General features: G+C 44.5%; 1 protein-coding gene across 4 annotated transcripts in view; it reads left to right on the top strand.

Annotated features, from left to right (window-relative positions):
- Tln2 (talin 2) overlaps nucleotides 1-20,170 on the top strand; it is a 415,939-nt gene that overhangs the window by 234,834 nt on the left and 160,935 nt on the right. For all 4 annotated transcript variants that reach the window (XM_029543558.1, XM_029543557.1, XM_029543559.1 and 1 more), the window contains 5 exons: nucleotides 1,789-1,886; nucleotides 3,643-3,772; nucleotides 4,721-4,873; nucleotides 8,716-8,858; nucleotides 10,932-11,059. In XM_029543558.1, coding sequence (XP_029399418.1) covers nucleotides 1,789-1,886; nucleotides 3,643-3,772; nucleotides 4,721-4,873; nucleotides 8,716-8,858; nucleotides 10,932-11,059 — 652 coding nt within the window. The remainder of the gene's footprint in view (nucleotides 1-1,788; nucleotides 1,887-3,642; nucleotides 3,773-4,720; nucleotides 4,874-8,715; nucleotides 8,859-10,931; nucleotides 11,060-20,170) is intronic.

The raw sequence follows: 20,170 nt of genomic DNA, 5'->3' as shown, positions 1-20,170 counted from the left end.
TGGTCTCTCTGAGTTCAAGGCCGGTCTACATAGCCAGTTGCAGGCTATCCTACACTACATAGCAAGATCCTGACTGGAGGCCTGGGGGCTGGGGAGTCAATTTTAAATGAAATGCCCTTTTACCTTACTCCCTGATAAGAGCAAGGCTTTCATTGTCAATGACCACGTTGACCTTAACCCTGAATCAAATATGGATATTATGCCTGTTATCGTGGCTCTCTTTAGGTAAACATGATGCTCTGTAATTCATAAACCACACTTTGATGTCTCACTGCCTCAGTCAAATAAAGAAAAACATCCTTACCTGATCCATACTAACTCCCTGTAGCCTGGGAGCTGCCTAAAAGCTTTACAGTGCAAGCCTTTGAAAGAGCTTCATGAGTTTTACCTCAATTTGTAAACTATTTTATTTTTAATTATGTGTGTGTATATATATATCTACATGCAGGATTGTATATGTGTGAGTGCAGGTACCCACAGAGTCTAGAAGAGTGCATTATTTATGATATTCAGATTGCTGAGTTTTACTAGATTAACCAGAAATAAAAATTAGCTGGCAACTCCCTCGCTGACTCTAAGATCTGCTTGTTCAGTCTCGCTGATTCTTTTCCATTCTTTTTTATTATTTTTCTGACACCGTTAGAACTTCCTTTGAGCTGAATTGGTACAAGTTTTGGTGAAGGCCTCTGTAGACTCAGAAATACCTTCCTGATGGTGTTGTGGGAACCCCACCCTTCTGAAGGGCCCTGAGGATTCCAGTTACATTAAAGAAAAGATGGCCTACGGAGATGATGGCTCAGCTAGTCAAAAGTGCTTGCTGCATAGGCTTCAGGGTCTAAGTTTGATCCCCCAAACCTACATAGGATTGATGACCTGTGAAGAGGAAACAGGAGCCTCTGCCAGCCAGCCTAGCTGTTAGCAAATAGCAGGCCAATGAGAGACCCCCATCTCAGTGAACAGGGTGGATGGCACTGTGAAGAATGACACCTGAGGTGTTGACCTCTGCCCTGCATAGACATGCCTGTGCACCCCTCCCCACCTTTCACACACTAGGAAACGTCTAGGTAGGAAATCACCCCGCTCCTCTTTTGCCCCTGGCCTCTCCAGCTTCACACAGTAAGAGGCCTTTATAGGAATTACTACATTGAATTCCTCAACTGTTTTCTTTATTTTGTGACATTTGGTGGCATAAGCTTCACCCCATAAGGAAGTCCTAAATAGCTTGTTGCTTTTTGAAGCTCTGTTTTGTTATAAGGTGCTCATCATATAGCCTAGGCTGGCTCGGTCTTCCCACCTCAGTTTCCCTGAGGCCAAGGTTGCAGAGCGTTCCTTCACCGCAACTCTGTAGACCAATCTTTTATCACATGCTCTTTTGCTATGGCCCATCTTCCCTGCTTTGCCTCAGTGGCCCTGGACAGAGATGGTTACTGCCTCCATTTCTTTATCCTTCCCTGTGGTAGCCTAGGTAAATGAGTCTGTGACAGCAGGGACTAGAAAATAAAGATGACTTCAATTAAGATGCAGCCTGCTCTGTTCCCGATGATTCTCTGAATTGCATGTGTACCTCCAGCCCACTGGTCCATATGCTCCAACCTTGCTGTGGGCATTGATTCTGCTGGGAGGCTCCTCCCAGACTGCTTCAGGGGAGTGTGTGGTGCTATGCTGTGGGTAAGAAGCAGGTCTCTCTGGTGATGGACAGTATCACCCTCCTTTCTGCATCAGTACACTTGGTCCAGTGATGGATTTGTCGCCACTTGACCTCCTCTTTTCTGTCTGTATGTTTTCTAGCTTCTGACTATGGGCTGTTTCTCTCTGATGAAGACCCGAGGAAAGGGATTTGGCTAGAAGCAGGTCGGACACTGGATTACTACATGTTGCGGAATGGGGTATGTTGGTGGTCCTGTTTTCTTTTTAAGTTTTTTAAATGTGTGCGTGCATGTGTGTGTGTGTGTGTGTGTGTGTGTGTGTGTGTGTGTGTATGTATAGATGTGGATGATTTAATTGCATGTGTGCCTGTGTGTACCTTCTTGTGTGGTACCAATGGAGTCCAGAAGAGGACATTTGGTCCCCTGAAACTGTAGTTATAGACTATTATAAGCCACCATCTGAGTGCTGAGAATCAAACCTGGGTTTTCTGGATGAGCAGATAGTGCTCTTAACCACTAGGCCATCTCCTGAGCACCATCTTTAAAAACTTTTTTAAATGACAATTCTTTATTGTGTGTCCTTGTGAGTGGATATTTGTATTTCATGGTGTGCATGAGGATACCAGAAGACGACTTTCAAGAGTTTGTTCTCTCCTTGCTGTAGGTGGGGCTGGAGAACTAAACAGTCTTGGTGCCAGGCACCTTCACCCACCAAGTCACCTTGCTAGCTCACTGGTTCTATTGTCTCTGTGCTTCACTGCTGGGGGACTAGCTATGGAATCCCACATCATGACAACATCTAATCCAAGAGCTTCTAGTTAGTACTTAGTAATACAGTGATCCTGTGTGGCTGTTTGGGCGGTGAGAAGATTCTAGCCATCTAAAATCCTTGAAATTCCACAGAGGGGTTGAAATGGTTCATGGCTAGTATGCTGAGCCTTGTCTCCATGCTGAGCAGCCTTTCTAGGACAAAGTTGGGCATGGCAGTTGTGAGGCGAGCTACATTATCTTCCTTGAGCAGATAGGATGCATCTCTGGGCTGCACTAGAAACTGAACCTATGTGGGCACACAGAGATGCCTTAGCACTGCCCAGGCCTTGTTTGTGAAGAGGAAGCTTGACCTGGAGATGCAGCTTCGCCAACTCGCAGGGACAGAAACAAAAGTTACCTCTGTGGTTTAAATGATGAGCAAAAGCGAAGGGAACATTTGTCTCCCTTGCCCCCCACCCCCCCAGGAGCCTGGGGTTTCCAGTGCCTGATGAAGTGGGCTTGTCAGATTGGCCAGGGTTCCAAAAAGCAAGAGTGCAAGTTTAGTTAGTTTGTGATACTTCTTCCCATCTGCAGCTTCTAAGAGTTATAATGAAAAAGAGGTCTGCTGTTTTGAAGTAACCCCCAACCTCATTCCACTATTCTATTTCACTGCCGTCTTGTTAAACTATTCCTGCTTGGATATGCACCTAATATGAAGCTTTCTGGTGATAATATTTATGTCTTTCATTTTGTAGACTACATATATAGTAAATATATATGGCAAAGATTCTGAAGTAACATTTTAAAAATAAATGATCATTTTGTGCGTATGGGTAGCAAAAAAAAAAAAAATCGTTCCCGATGACAAATATGACTTTAGATTCATTTCCATTGAAGTGTTGCCCTCTCTGTCTTATTTTGCCGCTCTTACCCCAGCCACTGGAGCACATAGCCAGCTTCACTTTAGATAAAATAGGTGTTGGTCATTGTGAGCTACAAGTATTCCTTCTTGGAAGGCAATTGCATTATAAGAGATTTCCGAAATCCATTTGAAACCCATTACTTAGCTCTCAGAATTCTGTGTGCTAGATACAGCAGCACCCCTGTGGATACTTAGGAAGGCTTTCAAAAAGAAATCTTGGACAAAGGAAGACGTAGGCATCTTCTGGACTTGATTTCCAAAGAGCTGTGTCCCGTACTGTTTTGTTTTTCAACGCTGTATGTGGTGGGTGGGGCTTATGTCTAGGACATTCTGGAATACAAGAAGAAACAGAGGCCTCAGAAAATCCGAATGTTGGATGGCTCTGTGAAGACGGTGATGGTAGATGACTCCAAGACGGTGGGGGAGCTCCTGGTCACAATCTGCAGCAGGATAGGTGAGCCCCTCAGCCTTGTCCCTTGGCCACACCCACCCCTGCAGTATTAACACATGAGTTCTGCCCACACCCAAGAGATTTCTGTCCTGCCTCCATTTGCCAGAGTTGGTATAACACTTCTCCCTGAGCCTCACCAAGCTGTGGTTGAGAGCTTTTGTTTGCTTTTGCAGAGTTTCTCAATGGAAATGATTTTCTAATCATTTCATCCTTCCCAACTGATGGCCACTCTCTCTTAAATTGTCTTGGTAACAGCTAGTGTGACTATCACAGATTTGTTTCATTTTGCTTCTTGTCATTTTCTCCAGAGACCAACCCTGCCTCTTACCATAGGGTGCCCTTTAATTGCTGCGTGAAAGGAGCCTTACCTGACCTAGCATTCGCATCCTGGAAGGGCCCAGTTCATCTGTATGCTTCTTGATTGTCAGAGTCGCAGTTTGGTTCTAAAAAATTAATGGAGGCTAAGCAATGTGCTATACACCTTTAATCCCTGCCAGCAAGAGGCAGGGACAGACAGGTCTCTGTGATTCCAGGACCACCATAGTCTACATCATGAGTACCAATACAAACAGGACTACTATGTGTCCAAATAAGTAACTACATAAGTAAATTAAACTTAATGGAGTCATTATGCTCAGTGGGAGATGGCGTTTCCTTCATGGTTTGGGTTTGATCTCAGAGAAAGAGACAGAGAGGCAGAGACAGAGAGAAAAATAGAGGAGAGAGGTGTGTATAAGTGTGTTTGTAGAGAAAAATTGTACTTAATACCTTGAATCTGGCTTCCCAGGCTGAAGAGCCTGTGTTTATGCAGGAGCCGTGATGTGTGTGACCTTCCTGATCCTCGAGTGAGGAAGGGCCCCTCCTGTGCTTACCCAACATGAACCACCCCTGGCCCTAAGTAGAAGATAGTGATTTAATCATGTATAAATATAACCAAATTTCCATTATTAGGAATAACAAATTATGAAGAATACTCTTTAATCCAAGAAACCATTGAAGAAAAGAAAGAAGAAGGGACAGGCACACTAAAAAAAGACAGGACGTTGTTACGAGATGAGAGGAAGATGGAGAAGCTGAAGGCCAAACTGCACACGGATGATGACTGTGAGTGTCTGTGGGGGAGGCTGGTGGCCCAGGTACACAGTCCTTAGGAGCCTGGATCCGCCGCCAGGATCCACATGACTGAAAACCGCTTTTTGGGTTGTTTTTGTTTTGTTTTGTTTTTTTAATCTGCAAAATGTTCTAATTTGTCTCACTAAAAGACAATACTTGTAAACAGCTTTTAAAGTGACTATAATGATGTTTGACATCTAAAAAGAATCCATTCATATCAAATACAAAAATTGTGTTCACAATTTCCTACTATCTGGCAAAAATGTAATTGTTGTTTAGGATCTAAATGCAGCTGGATAGCATATCCACTTAATTAAGCAAGCTCCTTCTCCATCGTTCTTACTTTTCCCTTGGAATTCGTGTGTGCATGACTCTGTGTGCATGCGAGTGTGTGTGTGTGTGTGCACCTGTGTATGTTTGTGTGATACAGCCTTTCTTATGTTGTAGCTATCTGTCTATAATTATGTATCTTTTGTGTCTCTCTGAATTTCTTAGATCTGGAGGCTTGCTTAGGGTGTGTGTGTGTGTGTGTGTGTGTGTGTGTGTGTGTGTGTGTGTGTGTTAATAAACACTCCTTCAGCAGAGAACTTCCATCAAAAGGTTGTTTCTGGCTATCCTTAGGGGAGATATTTGTAGTCTTTAATAACCCACTCCCTAGATCCATTATTTCCTTAGAGATTAGAATCGTGAGATTGGTCTGTCACAGGAAAGTCACTTCCAGAGCCACATGGATAATGTCTACAAAAGTAGCAGATAACATCAGATGTCCCGAAAGCTCTGCTCTGTGGTTCTTGCTGCCCACTGTCCACTGGGAGGGGCTTAGTTCATCACCTGGCCTCCTTCCCTTCCAGCCCCCCTGTTCCTGCTGCAGCTCTGGGTGACATCATCACTTTCATAATGTTTATCGATCTTTGGAGGGCCTGCCATTTCCTCTGAGTCCTCCTCTGCTCTCTTCTCTTTCTACCTCATTAAATTTCCAGTTACAGAGTCCTTTCCAAAAGCCTTCAGTAGACAAATCTCAAGGATTTATTAATGTGTGCACAGTACCCTCCCCGGTGACTCTGGGAGAGGAGGTCTGTCAGACAGGTTACTTATGCCCGAGTTGCTTAGCATTTGGTAAGATTGGTCATAAATACTTAACACAGTGAGTGTGGAGTGGGGTGTGTGTGTGTGGGGGGTGGGGGGTGACAGAGACAGAGAGACAGAGACAGAGACTCAATGAGGTATGGATGACACAGAGGGCTTCAGGGAGCGAGCAGAGGAATGGCTGATGTGTGTCTGTGCACCACAATGTGAGGACAGGATTCTTAGGATGATGTCAGAGTCAAGCTGGCCTATGGGGACAGATATCATCTCTAGCCTTTAGTTTTGACTCTCTGTACCACCACCTCATGACTTTCATTTTCTCCCTATTTCCTATCTGAGAGCAGAGAAACTCGCTATGCCTAGTGTCTTTAAACCATTTCACTAGATAAAACTGAAGTAAAGTACTTGATTCTAAGGAAAACTCTTAAAGTGTTGGATATTTGTCCTGTTGTTGCTGTGATCAGACGATATCTTTAAGTATAGGTGAGATGGTTCAGTGGATAAAGTCACTTGCCAATAAGCCTGGTGATCTGAGTTCAATTCCTGGGACCCATATGGTACAAAGAGACAACTCATTCCCATGTGTCCTCTGGCCTCTACATGCACTACACAACATAGCCACACCTTCTCTGCAACATACACTCACTCACTCACTCAATCAGTCAATAAAACGTAACTAACAAAAGAAAAGCAAGAAAAATGGCTATTCAGGGAAGGGATTGCTCTGGCTTGCCTTCCAAGGGATATGTTCCATCTTGGCAGGGGAAGCATGAAGGGACAAGAGGAGGCTGGATGCTCATCCTGTATCCTCAGCATCATCAGGAAGGAGGGTCAGGCTGTAGAACCCATTTCCTCCTGAGACTCTGCCTGCCAAAGCTTCCACAGTCTTCTCCCAAACCACAGCCAACTGAGCACCAGAGTTCGGACTCTTTCAAGCCAAGAGGCTGATTTCTTAGTACAAAAGAAATCCAAGTAGCTTGGGAAATGAAGATCAGTTAAATGAATACAGTTGTCTCCCAAGGCATCAAAGGCCATGCAGGAGGAACAACAAAAGGCTTTGGAACTCACAGAATGTGGCCCACTGGTTAGTAAGCTGATGAGGCTATGCCTTGGAGAGGCAGAGCACCAAAGATTACTGTCCCGAGGACTTCATGCTGTTGGGAAGCTTTGTTCTGCTTGTTGCCTTCACATCCCTCTTAATCTAAGAATTATATGGAAATTCTAAGGGGGCGTCTAGCCCCTCACTGGACAGTATCACTGGCACTCACAATAATAATGCTGGATCTTTCTCAGGCATTGCTGCTGGAACAGATCAGCCATTCAGTCAGCACCCTTGGAAAGAACTTAGAAGTGTAGACTGTCAGCAATGACCACCATCTTTAGAAAGAATTTGGAGATGTAGATTGTTAGTGAAGTTAGGTTAAGATGTTTTTTGCTAGTGGCTCTGATGTATAAAATCTTGGGGAATAATTTTGAAGTTCAGAAAGGCACACTCTTAACAGTTAAGCTAGGGATTATTTTTAAAGTCAGGGAACAAGAGCAATGGCAGTCAGACCAGCACTAGCTGACAAGCATCTTTTGCTAAAAATGGGTTGGTCAAGGTAATAATTGATTTTATATACCCATTTTTGCTCTCCACTTCCTGATATGGTTTAATAAAAATTGCTGAGGAGTAGGTATGCATTCTGAGGATTTAAAATAGAAATGACTGTAAAAGTTTACGCTTATGATTCTTTTAAGATTTTTCTAAGATTTCCCTAAGGTAAATAATAAAACAATCGATCCTTTCTTTGTAGCCAAAAATTGCAGCCTGCCAGTAAGAGAAAATTACCTTGCTTGCTCACACTTTGTTAATCTATAGCGGGTTGCTTGGTTACGAATGCATGTGGATTCTTGGGAATAAATTGTCTTCCTCACCTCTGATATGTAAAATGCTTTTCATGTAAAGGTATTCGGGAACATACTGTTTTTTTTTTTTTCACAAACATTCACTAACAGAAAAATGGAATGTAGTCATAGTGTAATGTCTATACTGCTTGAAAGTTTTTGCTGGGTTCCGTAAGTTGTGGGAGAAAAAATAAAGTTGTTGGAGTCAGCTTGTTGGAGTTTGCTCCATCCACCAAATTTGTGTGGTGTGTGTGTATGAATATATGTATGTATTCATGCATGCATATGTGTGAAGCTGTTGGAGCTTGTCTTGATTCATCCATTCAGAGAGAGAGAGAGAGAGAAAGAGAGAGAGAGAGAGAGAGAGAATATGAATGAGATTTTCTTCCCCTTCTTTCTTTCTTCTCCAGTTTTTCTCTGACTGCCATCAGCATCGGCCCCCTCTACCTACCTGCAACATCAGCCCCCGGTTTCCAACTCTGTGCCCCACCTCAGTTTACCCTGCATGTCAAAACTGGTCTTTGACAGCAAGGCCGAGAAGAGGGTAATAATGGCTACTAGGCCCCAACTCAAGAAGCTCCAGAGAGGACCAGTGAGGCTCTCCTCTGGAAAGCCAGCAGATTATACCCAGTGCTAATTCCTCCTGCAGACTGAAGAACACCTCTGGCCCTGGGTCCTTTCTGTTGTGTAGGATTTTAGTATGATGGGGGGCGGGGGAGTCAATCATCTCACAGAGCTTGAATAGCATAGTTCTACTATAGGAAGCGATTGTAAGCAACCGTCCGCATTTATAGAACTCTGCTCATCAAGTTGTGGCAGTGAGTAGCAAACAATGTCCTCTCATCTGTTTGATGTTGCAGTAAATTGGCTAGATCACAGCCGGACATTCAGAGAGCAAGGCGTGGATGAAAATGAAACATTGTTGCTTAGACGGAAGTTCTTTTACTCTGATCAGAATGTGGACTCGAGAGACCCGGTGCAGTTGAACTTGCTTTATGTCCAGGTATGGTATTTACTGATCAGGGGATAGATGGATGTGTTGGTTTGTGCAGATTGTCAATCTGACAGGCTCTGGGGAAAGGAATCTCAATAAGATGTCATCTAGCTTAAATCAACCTATGGGCATGTCTTGATTATGTTAATTGAGGTAGAAAGACCCACCAACTGTGGGTGACATTATTCCCTAGGCAGCAGATTCTTGATTGGATAAGAGAGGAGAAAGCAGGCTCAGAGCTAGCATATACTGCTCTTTTTTTTTTTTTTTTTNCAGGGTTTCTCTGTATAGTCCTGGCTGCCCTGGAACTCACTCTGTAGACCAGGCTGGCCTCAAACTCAGAAATTCGCCTGCCTCTGCCTCCCAAGTGCTAGGATTAAAGGCATGCGCCACCATGCCGGGCATACCTCTGCTCTTGACTGTGGATATAAAGTGACAAGTTGCTTCAAATGACTGTTGCTTCACTTTCCATCAGTGGAGGGCTGGAACCCAAGTCTATGAGCCAAGTAAACTCTTTCTTTGTTCAGTTGCCTTTGTCATAGTATTTTATCACAGTAGCAGAAAAGTAACAAGTATGTGACCTCCAGAAGACTTCTGCCTGGTCTCCTGGTAAGTAGGTATCCATTTCTGGTTCCCACAGAACAGAAGGAATCTAGAGTCCAAAGGTGCTGTTCTTCAGTCTCCTGTGGGCATTAGCATTGAGTATAATCTGCTGGGCCTTACTGGTCCTCTCTGAGGCATCATGGCTTGGGACCCAGTGGCCATGGCTGCACTCTTCCTGGCCTTGGAGACAGTTGTGTTCATTTAACCAGCCATCATTTCACAAGTTGACGTCTTAGAATACAAAGGAATATTGGCTGGAAAATCAGTACTACTCATTAGCTTCAAGCTATCCTCCAAGTCACCTTTTAATGTCTTTGCTCTTAACTAATTGTTTATGCTAGAAAATCCCTTAGCCCCTGAGTTGCGATCTCCTTGCATATGGTGTGGGCTTTGTACTTGATTGCCCAAATGATTCTTTTGACTGGAGGAAAATGCCACCCGTGTTTCTTTAGAATTTTATCCCACCTCAAATTCCTTCTGTCCTTGCTGTTACCTACTTGAGATTAGAGATAATGCAGGGTTTATAAGCTGCATCTCTACCTTCCACCTGTATTGAAAGTAAGAAATTCATTTCCGTGGGCATTTTATATTGGCAAATCCCCTTACCCGTTGCATTCTTGTTTGTCTGTTTACTGTGTCTACTCTTGAATTTAACTGGCAGAATGGCTGGTTGCAGCACACACAGAGTTACAACAATGCAGACCACTGAAGGTCTGAGATGTTTACTATTTGCTGACTCCTGCAGAAGAAAGGATAATAGTGAACGAGGCTGGAAGGCAGAAAGGAAGGCAGCTAGCAGGGCAATTAGAAGAGACTTACACGCTTAGAGCCCAGAGTGATAGCGGAAAGTACACATCTCAGAGGGTTCTGGGTCATGTGGCTAGAGCAAAGGCAGGCAGAAACCTGCGTGATAAATGCCAGCAGGCCCATGATTCAGGAGAGAGGAGCAATGTAGCAAGTGCCCATTGTAAAATCCTTCATTGCTGGCCCCTCCCTACATGGCCCCAGGCAGCACTCCTGTCTGAGTGAGGGAATGCACGGTCTGTCTCTCTCCTTGCATGATTGTGATGGTTTTGCTTCTTTGTGGATATTTTTCTTGCTAGCCTTTATGACTTAGGCTCAGGTGGAGCAAATCATGTTTCTAAGTCAACCCATATGAATCCAGTCATTTCAAAGGATTTCCATTGTCTCGTCCTTTCTTCATTTTTCATAGTCTTCAGCTGTCTTCCGACATTATCAATGGGGTTTATTTTTTGTGTCATTTGAGAATCGGCGACTGTGGTGCTAATGCCATACAGCTGTTACCCACTTTAGGAGGAGAATCCAAAAGCTTGTTTTCTTTTAGCCTTGATTATACCTCCCCCCCCCCCCAATATTCACCATGTCCTCATCATCTACAGTGTCTGTCCTCTGAGTCAGGAGTGTGTAACTCAGGAGAACATACTTTCTGGGCCCCTAAACTTCCTTCTTGTGTTTCAGGCTCGGGATGACATCCTGAATGGCTCTCACCCTGTCTCCTTCGAGAAGGCATGTGAGTTTGGTGGGTTCCAAGCCCAGATACAGTTTGGACCTCACGTGGAACACAAACACAAGCCTGGATTCTTAGAGTAAGTGCCCCACCCCATTCTTCTCCTTCCCCCTCTTTTCTCCTCTTTATTTTTGAGGAGGAACCTGAGAGGCATCTCCTTGTTCCAATTGCTTGTGAGAATGTTGACGTTCTCTTAACTGAGTTTAGAACCCAAAATGCAGACTGTTGTTGGTAGAGTAAGATATGTAAAAATGCAGAATGGTGGCTGTCAACTTTATTCGTTCTTCATTCCCATGGTAGACGATTCTTTGCTGGAGTCTACCATACTTGGCCAGTTGGTTCCCACATCTGGCTTGTTTTCAATGTTGGGCCCTCAAGCCAAGTCTTGAATTCTTTATTAGAATCTCCACAGTTCTTCGGTGCTTCGAGGGCCACAGTGTGCAAAGGCAGAACTGACTGTCGCCTTGTTTCCCCTTTGGTCCTTGGTTCTCTTTTCTAGAATGATGAGGTGGTTTCTTTTCCCCAGCTCTATAATCTGGTGTCTCCATAAGAAGCTGACCCTGCAGCTGCACTGTGACTATGTAGAAAGTGGGTCTTTGGCTTGGCTTTCTTAGGAATACACTGCTGAGCAGGCTGTTGCTTCCCTGGGGGTGTGGGGGAGGGTGCCTTGCCCTTGTCCTTGATCTAGACTTCCCAAGGGGCTTGGTGTATTGCTTTCTCTGATGATGTTTTATATCTGTTGTCTCTCTCCTCCCCCCTCTGTTTCCATTTATGAGGGTAAAAATCTCCAAGTCTCATCAGTGTCCCGTTGTCACTTAGAGTATGACTTGAGGGAGGTGGGAAGTGGGAACAGTATGTGAATCCTGTCAGAGGAGGATTCACCCATGGCAAGATGTCCTCAGTGGGTCATCTGTAGTGCTGAGGTGGCTGGAGAGGAGAGGGTAAGGCAAGCCCTTATCTGTCCCTTTCCATTCGCTGTGGTTGAAGCAGCCTATGCCCTTGAGAAAGAAAACCCAGCTTTTCTCCTGAGCCCAGGCAGTGTTAGACAGTGCAACTTGCTATGTAGTCTAAACTGAGCTGTTAAAGGCAAGACACTACAATACTAGGTTGAGTTAATGAACCCCTGGGGCTTTTGCAGTGTAATGCTTTATGCTGTAATATACATTCAGCGACCTTGAGTCTGAGGTGGCCTTGAGCAGTTCCTGTTACTATATTCAGTGTTTCCCAGATGAGTTATCTGGCCAAGTGCTCCTCTGGGTCCATTTCTCCACGCTGGACTGGCTTCCTTCCTCAAGAACCTGGGGAAATCAGCCTTTCTGTTCTGTGACACCACAAGCCTTGCTGAGGCCGCCAGGCTTGGGTTCTCATGGATTTCACGTTCACACATTCAAACCTCACACTCATCCCATCTCTTGGTTTACCAATGAATTGGAGAAAGTGGGGAGCAGCTTAGTGAGACCAGGACACTGTAAGGAAAATACTTGGTTTTTGGTTTCCCTACCTGCAGCTGTGCGTGAGCCTGGTGGGAAAAGAGATCTAACCAGAAGCCTAGGAGAGCCTAATACTGTCCTGGTCATCTCATGTGGGCCCTTTGTCAGTGTCAGGCAGCTAATTGGGAAAGGTCAGACTGTATGTGAAAAGGAGTTAGCAGAGGAAAAATGCATTCATTTCAAGAATTTTCTTGAACCATGGCTGGGGAGATGCTCAGAGGTTGAGGTGCTTGCCACACAAACATTAGGGCTGGAGTTTGATGTTCAGCGCCTATGCTGAAAAACAAAAATAAAAACCTGTACTTGCTGGCATGCTCCTGTAAGCCTAGCATGGGAAGGTGGAGCCAGGAGGATTCCTGGAGCTCGCTGACCAGCCTGTTATTTGAATCAGTACGTGAATATGTGAGGGACTTTATCTCAAACACTATGGTGAAAAGAGATGGAGGCAGACTTCCAACAGGAACCTCTGTCTCCCTCAGGCAGATACAAACAAACAAGACCATAGATATGCACACGCGCGCGCGCGCGCGTGCACACACACACACACACACACACACACTCTCCTTTGGCCTTCATGATAGTGTGTTATGTCACCAGGATTGATGGGTATTCCTTTCCTTTGCTGCTGGCTACATATCCAGCAGTTATTCTGGCTTTGGTCTGACGAATGTCACTGCAGTCTGGTCTTGTTGTAAGCCACATACTTACACCAACCAAATTGCCTTTCCCGGGCCATCTGACAGCTGACGTAAGGTGGTTGTATCACTTCAGACTTTCCTTTCCCAAGATGAATCCAGCGCCTCTCACTGGTTCATGTCCCCTTGCTCTGATTCTAAATTAAAATAAGCCTATTATGCCTAGTAGCAATTATCTCTCCTCTTGCATTTGATTTAGTTTTTAATTAGACCAGATCTAGTCTAGGTAATGAAGCGTTCTCACTTACTGTAGATACTTAATTGTACATGTTCCTGTTCCTCTGTATTGGTGAAAATCCTTAAGGGGTGAGACCCTTCTTAATTAAAGCAGCCCTGCAGGGCCACACTGCTGATTTGTACATTGAATGGTGGTGTTGTTTTTACCTAGGTTGTCCCTGGTGACTGGCTAGATCTGGGATAGGGGAACGCGGTGTGTGTGTGTGTGTGTGTGTGTTTGCGTATAGCTGTGATCTCTACTGTCCACCCTAACAATTAAGAATTTACAAACTTAACAATGAAAAAGTTAAACTTGTAAGAGGGCCAGGCTGAAGAGAGCCCCTGGGAATATCAGCCATGTAATTGGGTGAACATGGTATGAAGGAGTGTGCACAGTAAGTGTATTTAATATAATTTAAAAACAATTTTTTTAGCATTTGTATATCATATCAACACAGTTGGGGCATTTTTATAAAAGTGTCTCCTAACCCTCTTCAAGCTTTCAAGTGATTTCTAGACTCAGTACCACATTAATGAAGATACTCATTTTGAAAAACAGAAACCAGTGCGCAGGCATGGTGGTACATGCCTGGAATCCCAGCACTCAGGATGATCCCTGCAAGCTGGAGGCCAGCCTGGGCTACTTAGCACGTTTTAGACAAGCCTATATTACACTGCAAGCTGGAGGCCAGCCTGGACTACTTAGCACGTTTTAGACAAGCCTATATTACATAGCAAGATCCTGTCCTGAGAGGGTGGGGGAAGGAAGGGAAGGAGAGAAGAAAGAAACCAGGCTGGCAAGATGACAAAGTGACTAAAGACGCTGTCCACACAAACTTGACATCCTGAGTTCAGTCATCAGCGTCCATGTAACAGTGAAAGAGAGAGCTGACTCCACAGCGTTGTTCTCTGACCTCCACATGCATCGTGGCACATATGTGCCTGTGTGTGTGCGTGCCCGTATGTGCCTGTGTGTATGCGTACACACACAATTTTAAGTTACAAGAAAAAGTAAGCACCAGAGACAAAAAGACCTTTGTGCTTTCAGGAAGAGAAAGACTGCGCAATGGGACATCTGCTCTGTAGATGGGGTAGTAAGTGCCAGGGAGGCAGAGCCATCCCCAAGAGCTGGAACCAGAGGGAATCCAGGTCTCCCTGTTTGAGTTTGATAAGCTTCATCTACACGATAGATTTCCCTGTCACACACAAAGAACCCCAGGAAGGAACATTATATCAGAGGAGGAGGAAACTACCACATAACATCTAAGAATCTTGGAATTGCTTGCAGAGGGCTGGAGAGACCATTCAGCAGTTCAGAGCACTTTGGCTGCTCTTACAGAGATCTGGGTTCTGTTCCCAGCACCCACAACCATCTGTAACTCCAGTCCCAACAGGCACTGCATGCACATGGTGCACATGTGCACACACAAGCAAACGTTCATACATAATGAATAAAAATAAATCAAAGCCTTTTTTAAAAAAAGATTTTTTTAATTTAAAAATTGAGATTATAATATAATAAATTTCTACCTCCCCTTCCCTTCCTCCAAACCTTCCCATATACATCCGTGTTCGCTTTCAAATTCATGGCTTCTTTTTTTTTTTTTTTTTTTGTTACTTGTTACTATATGGGTATAAATATAACCTGCTCAGTCCATGTATTGCCGTGTGTATGCATGTTCTTCCTAACTGACCATTTGGTAAATAAACAAATCTTTAAAATCAGCAGCATTGTTCTTTAATTCACTGAATCCCTGCATGTGTGCGAAACTGCGAAGTGTGTGGCGAAGACAGAAGGGAGACACCACATCCTAATTCTTAGCAGATTTCTTAGGTCTACTTTGTATGTTCTTTTTGAAAGCTTATCTTTAATATTTATATGTCTGCATGTGTTTGTGCAAGTGTGAGTAGGAGCAGAGACCAGAGGAAGGTATCAGGTCTCTTGGAGTTGAGGTCACAGGATTTTGCCAGCCACTTGATGTTTGTGCTTCAATCTGAACTGCAGGTTCCATGGTAGAGCAGTAAGTGCGTTTACCCACTGAGCCATCTCTATTATGTTAATTGCAGGGTGGGCTATTCAAATCCCGAGCAGGAACTGTTTCTAGAAAGATGGGAAGAGTCTGGCACAAGAAGTGATGCTGATGAGAAAGACTGACATGGTACATGTCAGTCTAAAGAACTTGGAAATCGGCAGCAAAGAGAAACATTGTAACGACTCCCTTCATGACCCTCTAAAGCCTGAGGGAAATATTGAGGGAATCGGGTAAAAGCCTTCCTCAGGCCTTTTGTGTTGGTGAGAGTTACTGATAAACTTGAGACCTTAGGTCATCTGTTGTAGGTGTGACTTGAATGGAGGTCATGCTAGGAGATTAATGTAGAGTTCACTACATAAGTCTTTTCAGTATATTAGTGTGTTTGAAGTTGTTCATAATCAAATTATTGAGGAGATGCCTATGTGTAAGAGCCTGGGTTCCGTTCTCAGCATGGCAAAATTAAAAAACATGGAGAGCAGAGAGTTTAGCTCAATTGGTAGGGTGCTTGCTTAGCCTGAGCAGAGCCCTGATATTTACCTCTAATCCCAGACCCTGAGAGGTGGAGGCAGGAGGATGGGAGTCAAGGCCATTCTCATTTGTTTGAGGCCACAAGCAAATGCTTTTTCACAATGTAGTTGTCTTTATTTTATGAGTGGATGTTTTGCATACACACACACACACACACACACACACACACACACAAACCGAGAGCTGTTAGATGCTGGGAATTGACCCCTCAGTCCTCCACAAGAACAGAAAGTGTCTTGACTACTCAGCCATCTCTCCAGCCTTAAGCAATCCTGAAAGTTGAAAAAGCCATGAGGTATCACATTTCAGAATGTATGAAAATACAAGCGACTTCTCAGAGGAAACAAGACATCCCAGAATATGCTTCTTTATGTTTAAAACTACATCCACAAAGAGAGACCAGATGAATTATTATTCATAGATACATGGAGGCATAAGACTATGATAAAATTTTCTTGAGAACAAATGCCAAGAAAGTAGCTTCTGTCAGAAATACCAAACAGGAACCAGGTTTGATGGCACATGCCTGCAAAGTCAGGACTCAGAAGGTTGAGGCAGGAAGGTTAGAAGCCCAAGGTCACCCTTAGCTACCTGGTGAGCTTTGGGCTACATGAGACCCTGTATTAAAAAAGAAGAGATGGCTCAGTGGGTAAGGGTGCTTGCTATACAACACAAGGACCTGAGTTCACCATGTGGCCACCTGAGCCAATAACCGAGAGCAGTGTTGGAGGCAGGGCACGGAGGCAGGAGGACACCCAGGGCCTTCTGTCTGCCAGTCTAGCTCCAGGCTTGTTATCAGTAGAATAAAGCAGAGGATGATAGAGTCAGACATCCATGTGCATGTGCCACACAGTCGCATACACAGACACACACAACAAAGCAAATGTGGTACCATTAACATGGACCTCTTCATGGTAAGGATATAAAGCTCACAATTAACATCACTTTTCAAAACGTAGTTGCAGTGGTCCGGCTTTGAGATGGGAGCCTGGCCTGCTCACAGTTGGCAAAGGTGAAATAAGGTGTTTATGCCAGGCAAAAAGGGTCTCCGCATCTGTGTGAAGGTAGTGTCCATTGGTGGAGGGGAGCATGGGCAGGTAGGTCACAGGCAAAGGAAACCTCGGATTCATGCTCACTGGTGAGCCTCTGTTCCCTGTGTGGCCGTTCCAGGCAAGTATTACTGAGAAAACAAAGCAACCCGAGACATGAATCTGTGCTCTGAAAGAATTCGGAGTGTACTTGGAAATTTTCCCCACAAACTCTAGATAATTCTACTGTCAACAAGCAAAGCTCTTGGCCCAGTAGGAGGCCTCGAATTAGTATTTTCAGCTGGCAGCAGTTCAAATGGTACTTCCCCCTTGAGAGCTGGTGTGCTTTTGATGAATCTTTGGCTAGAATCTATGTTTCCAAGCTAACCAGGAAGGTGGCCTTTCAACCTAGGCTCTTCTTCAGCTCTGCCTTGCGCCCTGCACCACACCCTCTTCGCCCCACGACACTGAAAGTAAAATGCAGGAGACACTTGTGTGCCCAGTTTGTCGGGTTGATGTTTTGTAATTCCTATTCTGTGAATCTCACAGCCCAGAGCTCTCCTGCCAGGGTGGTTCCATGATGGTTTAATGGTGTCTGTCCCTGGCTCAGCCTCCTAGGGGCCCTGCTTCCCTGCCTGATGACTTCCAAACTCAGGCTCACAGCAAACCAGCATGGTCTATGGTGTGGCCGGGGCTGCCTCTGAAGGGTGTTAGTACTAGTTTGGGGCTACAGAACCATACCGACAGTGGCCTAGATCTTCAGACCCAGTGCCTGTTCTTCTTCCTGGCTGCTATGATTAATGCATCCCTTCCACCCTTCAGAGATTGCTCATGCACTGGACTTAGCAAGAGTGGTCTTTAGGATGCCATGCTGCCATTAGGACCATGCATATGAGGTCTCAGGATACAATCAGAGCCCTTATGAAGATGAAGTATTCGCTAGGGTACTCATCACCTGGGTGAGGACTCATTGTCCCTCCACTCCAAAGGGGGCAGCCCTCCCCAGATGACTGAATATAGAATCACCTTGATGTCACACACCCTGGGCTGAAGAACTATGAAGCACAACTTTCTGCTCTTTGTAAATGAGCCAGGCTATCATGTTGTGGATGGGTTGTGTGTCTTCCTCATCTTCATCTTAGGACAGTCACTTTTTGTGACCACTCCAGGCATTCTCAGTCATCCAGGACTTCCTTCAAGCCATGGCCATTCCACAAACCACCAGAGCTTACCCAGGACTCTCAGTCACACAGACATTGTGATCTTGGAACCTGGAGTCAAGTCCAAGTACTTCTGGTTTGTAATTTGAGCTACTTGACCACAGCCTGTGGTTCCTCTGTCTGTCTCAGAACCAGAGCTCGCTGGCATATGCCAGTGTGCTCTCCATTGAGCCTTTTAACCAGGTCTGGGTGAAGTCGGACGTTGATGTTTGTAGCAGGCTCCTGGTTAGTGCTGATGCTGCTTGTCCAGAGACCACACTCAGAGAAGTTTCTAGAATATCAACTAGAGATGTGGTTGTGACTATTTGCTGACTCAACATTAAGACAGAGGTGACCGCAAAACTAACTCCCAGTGTCCTTTGGTGGCACTGTCACTACCACATGTCTGCCACTCCTTCACCCCTGTTACCTCTGCCTGGTGGGTACTTTAACTGGGCGCATTCTCCTCAGTTAATGTAAGCAATAACAGTCTTCTTTGGTCTTCAGGTGCTAAGTCCAGTCTGCAGGTGGCGATTGCCTCATTGGTGGCAATTCTAGGGCATACAAAGACAATTAGCATTTTCTGCAGCCCTAGCAGCTTCCCTAGAGCTTCCCATGTCTAGCCACACCAGGAGATTGTTGGAATTGCTAGTTCAGGCAGCTTCGACTTTACTTAAGAAAGTGGGATTTTATTATATGTACAACAAAATAGTAATCAGCCTTTAAGGTGAACCTGCCTGTTTGATAACACAGAGGAACCTAAAAAGATGTAAATGAAACAAGCAAGACAGAGAATACAGCATCTGGAGGAAGGAAATGTAACTCGCTGACAGAACATCTGCCTACCATGTGCAGGGCCTGGGTTTGAACCTTAGTTGAGAGGGAGGCAGGGAGGGAGGGGGAGAGAGGGAGAAGGAAAGAATGAATAAATGAGTGAATGAGTGAATAAGTGAGTGAATGAATGAATGAATGAATGAATAGCAAGAAAGCTGATAGAGCTGGTAGGAAGATGGTTTCCAGGGTGAGTGTGGAGAAGCTGGAGGTAGGATGGTGGGCACTGAACAGAGGTTCAGTTCTTGGGACAAATGACTTAAGAGCCAATGTCCCTCACAAGGACCTTAGTAAATATTGTCTAATGGAAATTTGCTCACACTACCCTTGGGAGAGGAAAAGAGATGCTAGTTTGCTTGACTGTAATAATCCTTCCAATATGTCTGTCTATCAAAAATATTATATATCTTCAAATATAAACAATAAAAGTAAAGTTGCAACTTACCCCTAAAAGGAAGGAAAATGAAGTTTCGGTGAACATCTGTGTTTGAGTCCAGATCTGGTTTTCTTCCAAATCTCTCTTCTGATTCCTGCAGCTTCTGAGCTTTTAAAAAAAAATAAACCACTTGACACTGTGGTCCCCCTTGCTGTGTGATGGGTGGTCCCCTTCATTCCCCTCCTCTGCAGGCTTTGAAATTGTGATCTCACAGGGTACCTAGAGGCTAAAGGGTGACTTGAAGGTGTCAGGTGTGCAGTAGCTACGTCAGTGTCTCTGGAACCCATGAGTGAGCGAGCTGGAGCTGGCAGTGTGACTTTGGGTAGCATTTGGAGTGAGGTCCTTTCCTCCTAGGGCCCTCGTCAGAAAGTCGTTTCCTAGCCCATGCAAAAGGAGAAGGAGAAAACAGACGGCTCCACACATTCACTGTGACGTGTGTGCCCGTACACACATCACGTACATGCACAGCAATTATTGCAGCATATGAATGATAATAGATAAATAATACATTTTAATATTACAGTCAATATTTTGATTCACATGTCATTTGTTCATTTTATCTCAAGGTTTATCTCACTAGGATGTACCATCAAAGGACTGTTTTCCAAGATCATTTGGAAACATTATTTTTCTTGTAGCAATAGTGTCAACATGACATACTGTTCTGTTTACGATAGTTTGCTTTAGATTTTTTCAGGTAATTTCTTTGTGAGTTCCACAGTGAAAAGCCCTAG

Source organism: Mus pahari, chromosome 10 (genome assembly GCF_900095145.1).
Source record: "Mus pahari chromosome 10, PAHARI_EIJ_v1.1, whole genome shotgun sequence".
NCBI lineage: Eukaryota > Metazoa > Chordata > Mammalia > Rodentia > Muridae > Mus > Mus pahari.
Note: the sequence above shows the minus strand (reverse complement) of the source record. Positions and strands in the feature narration are given on the sequence as shown.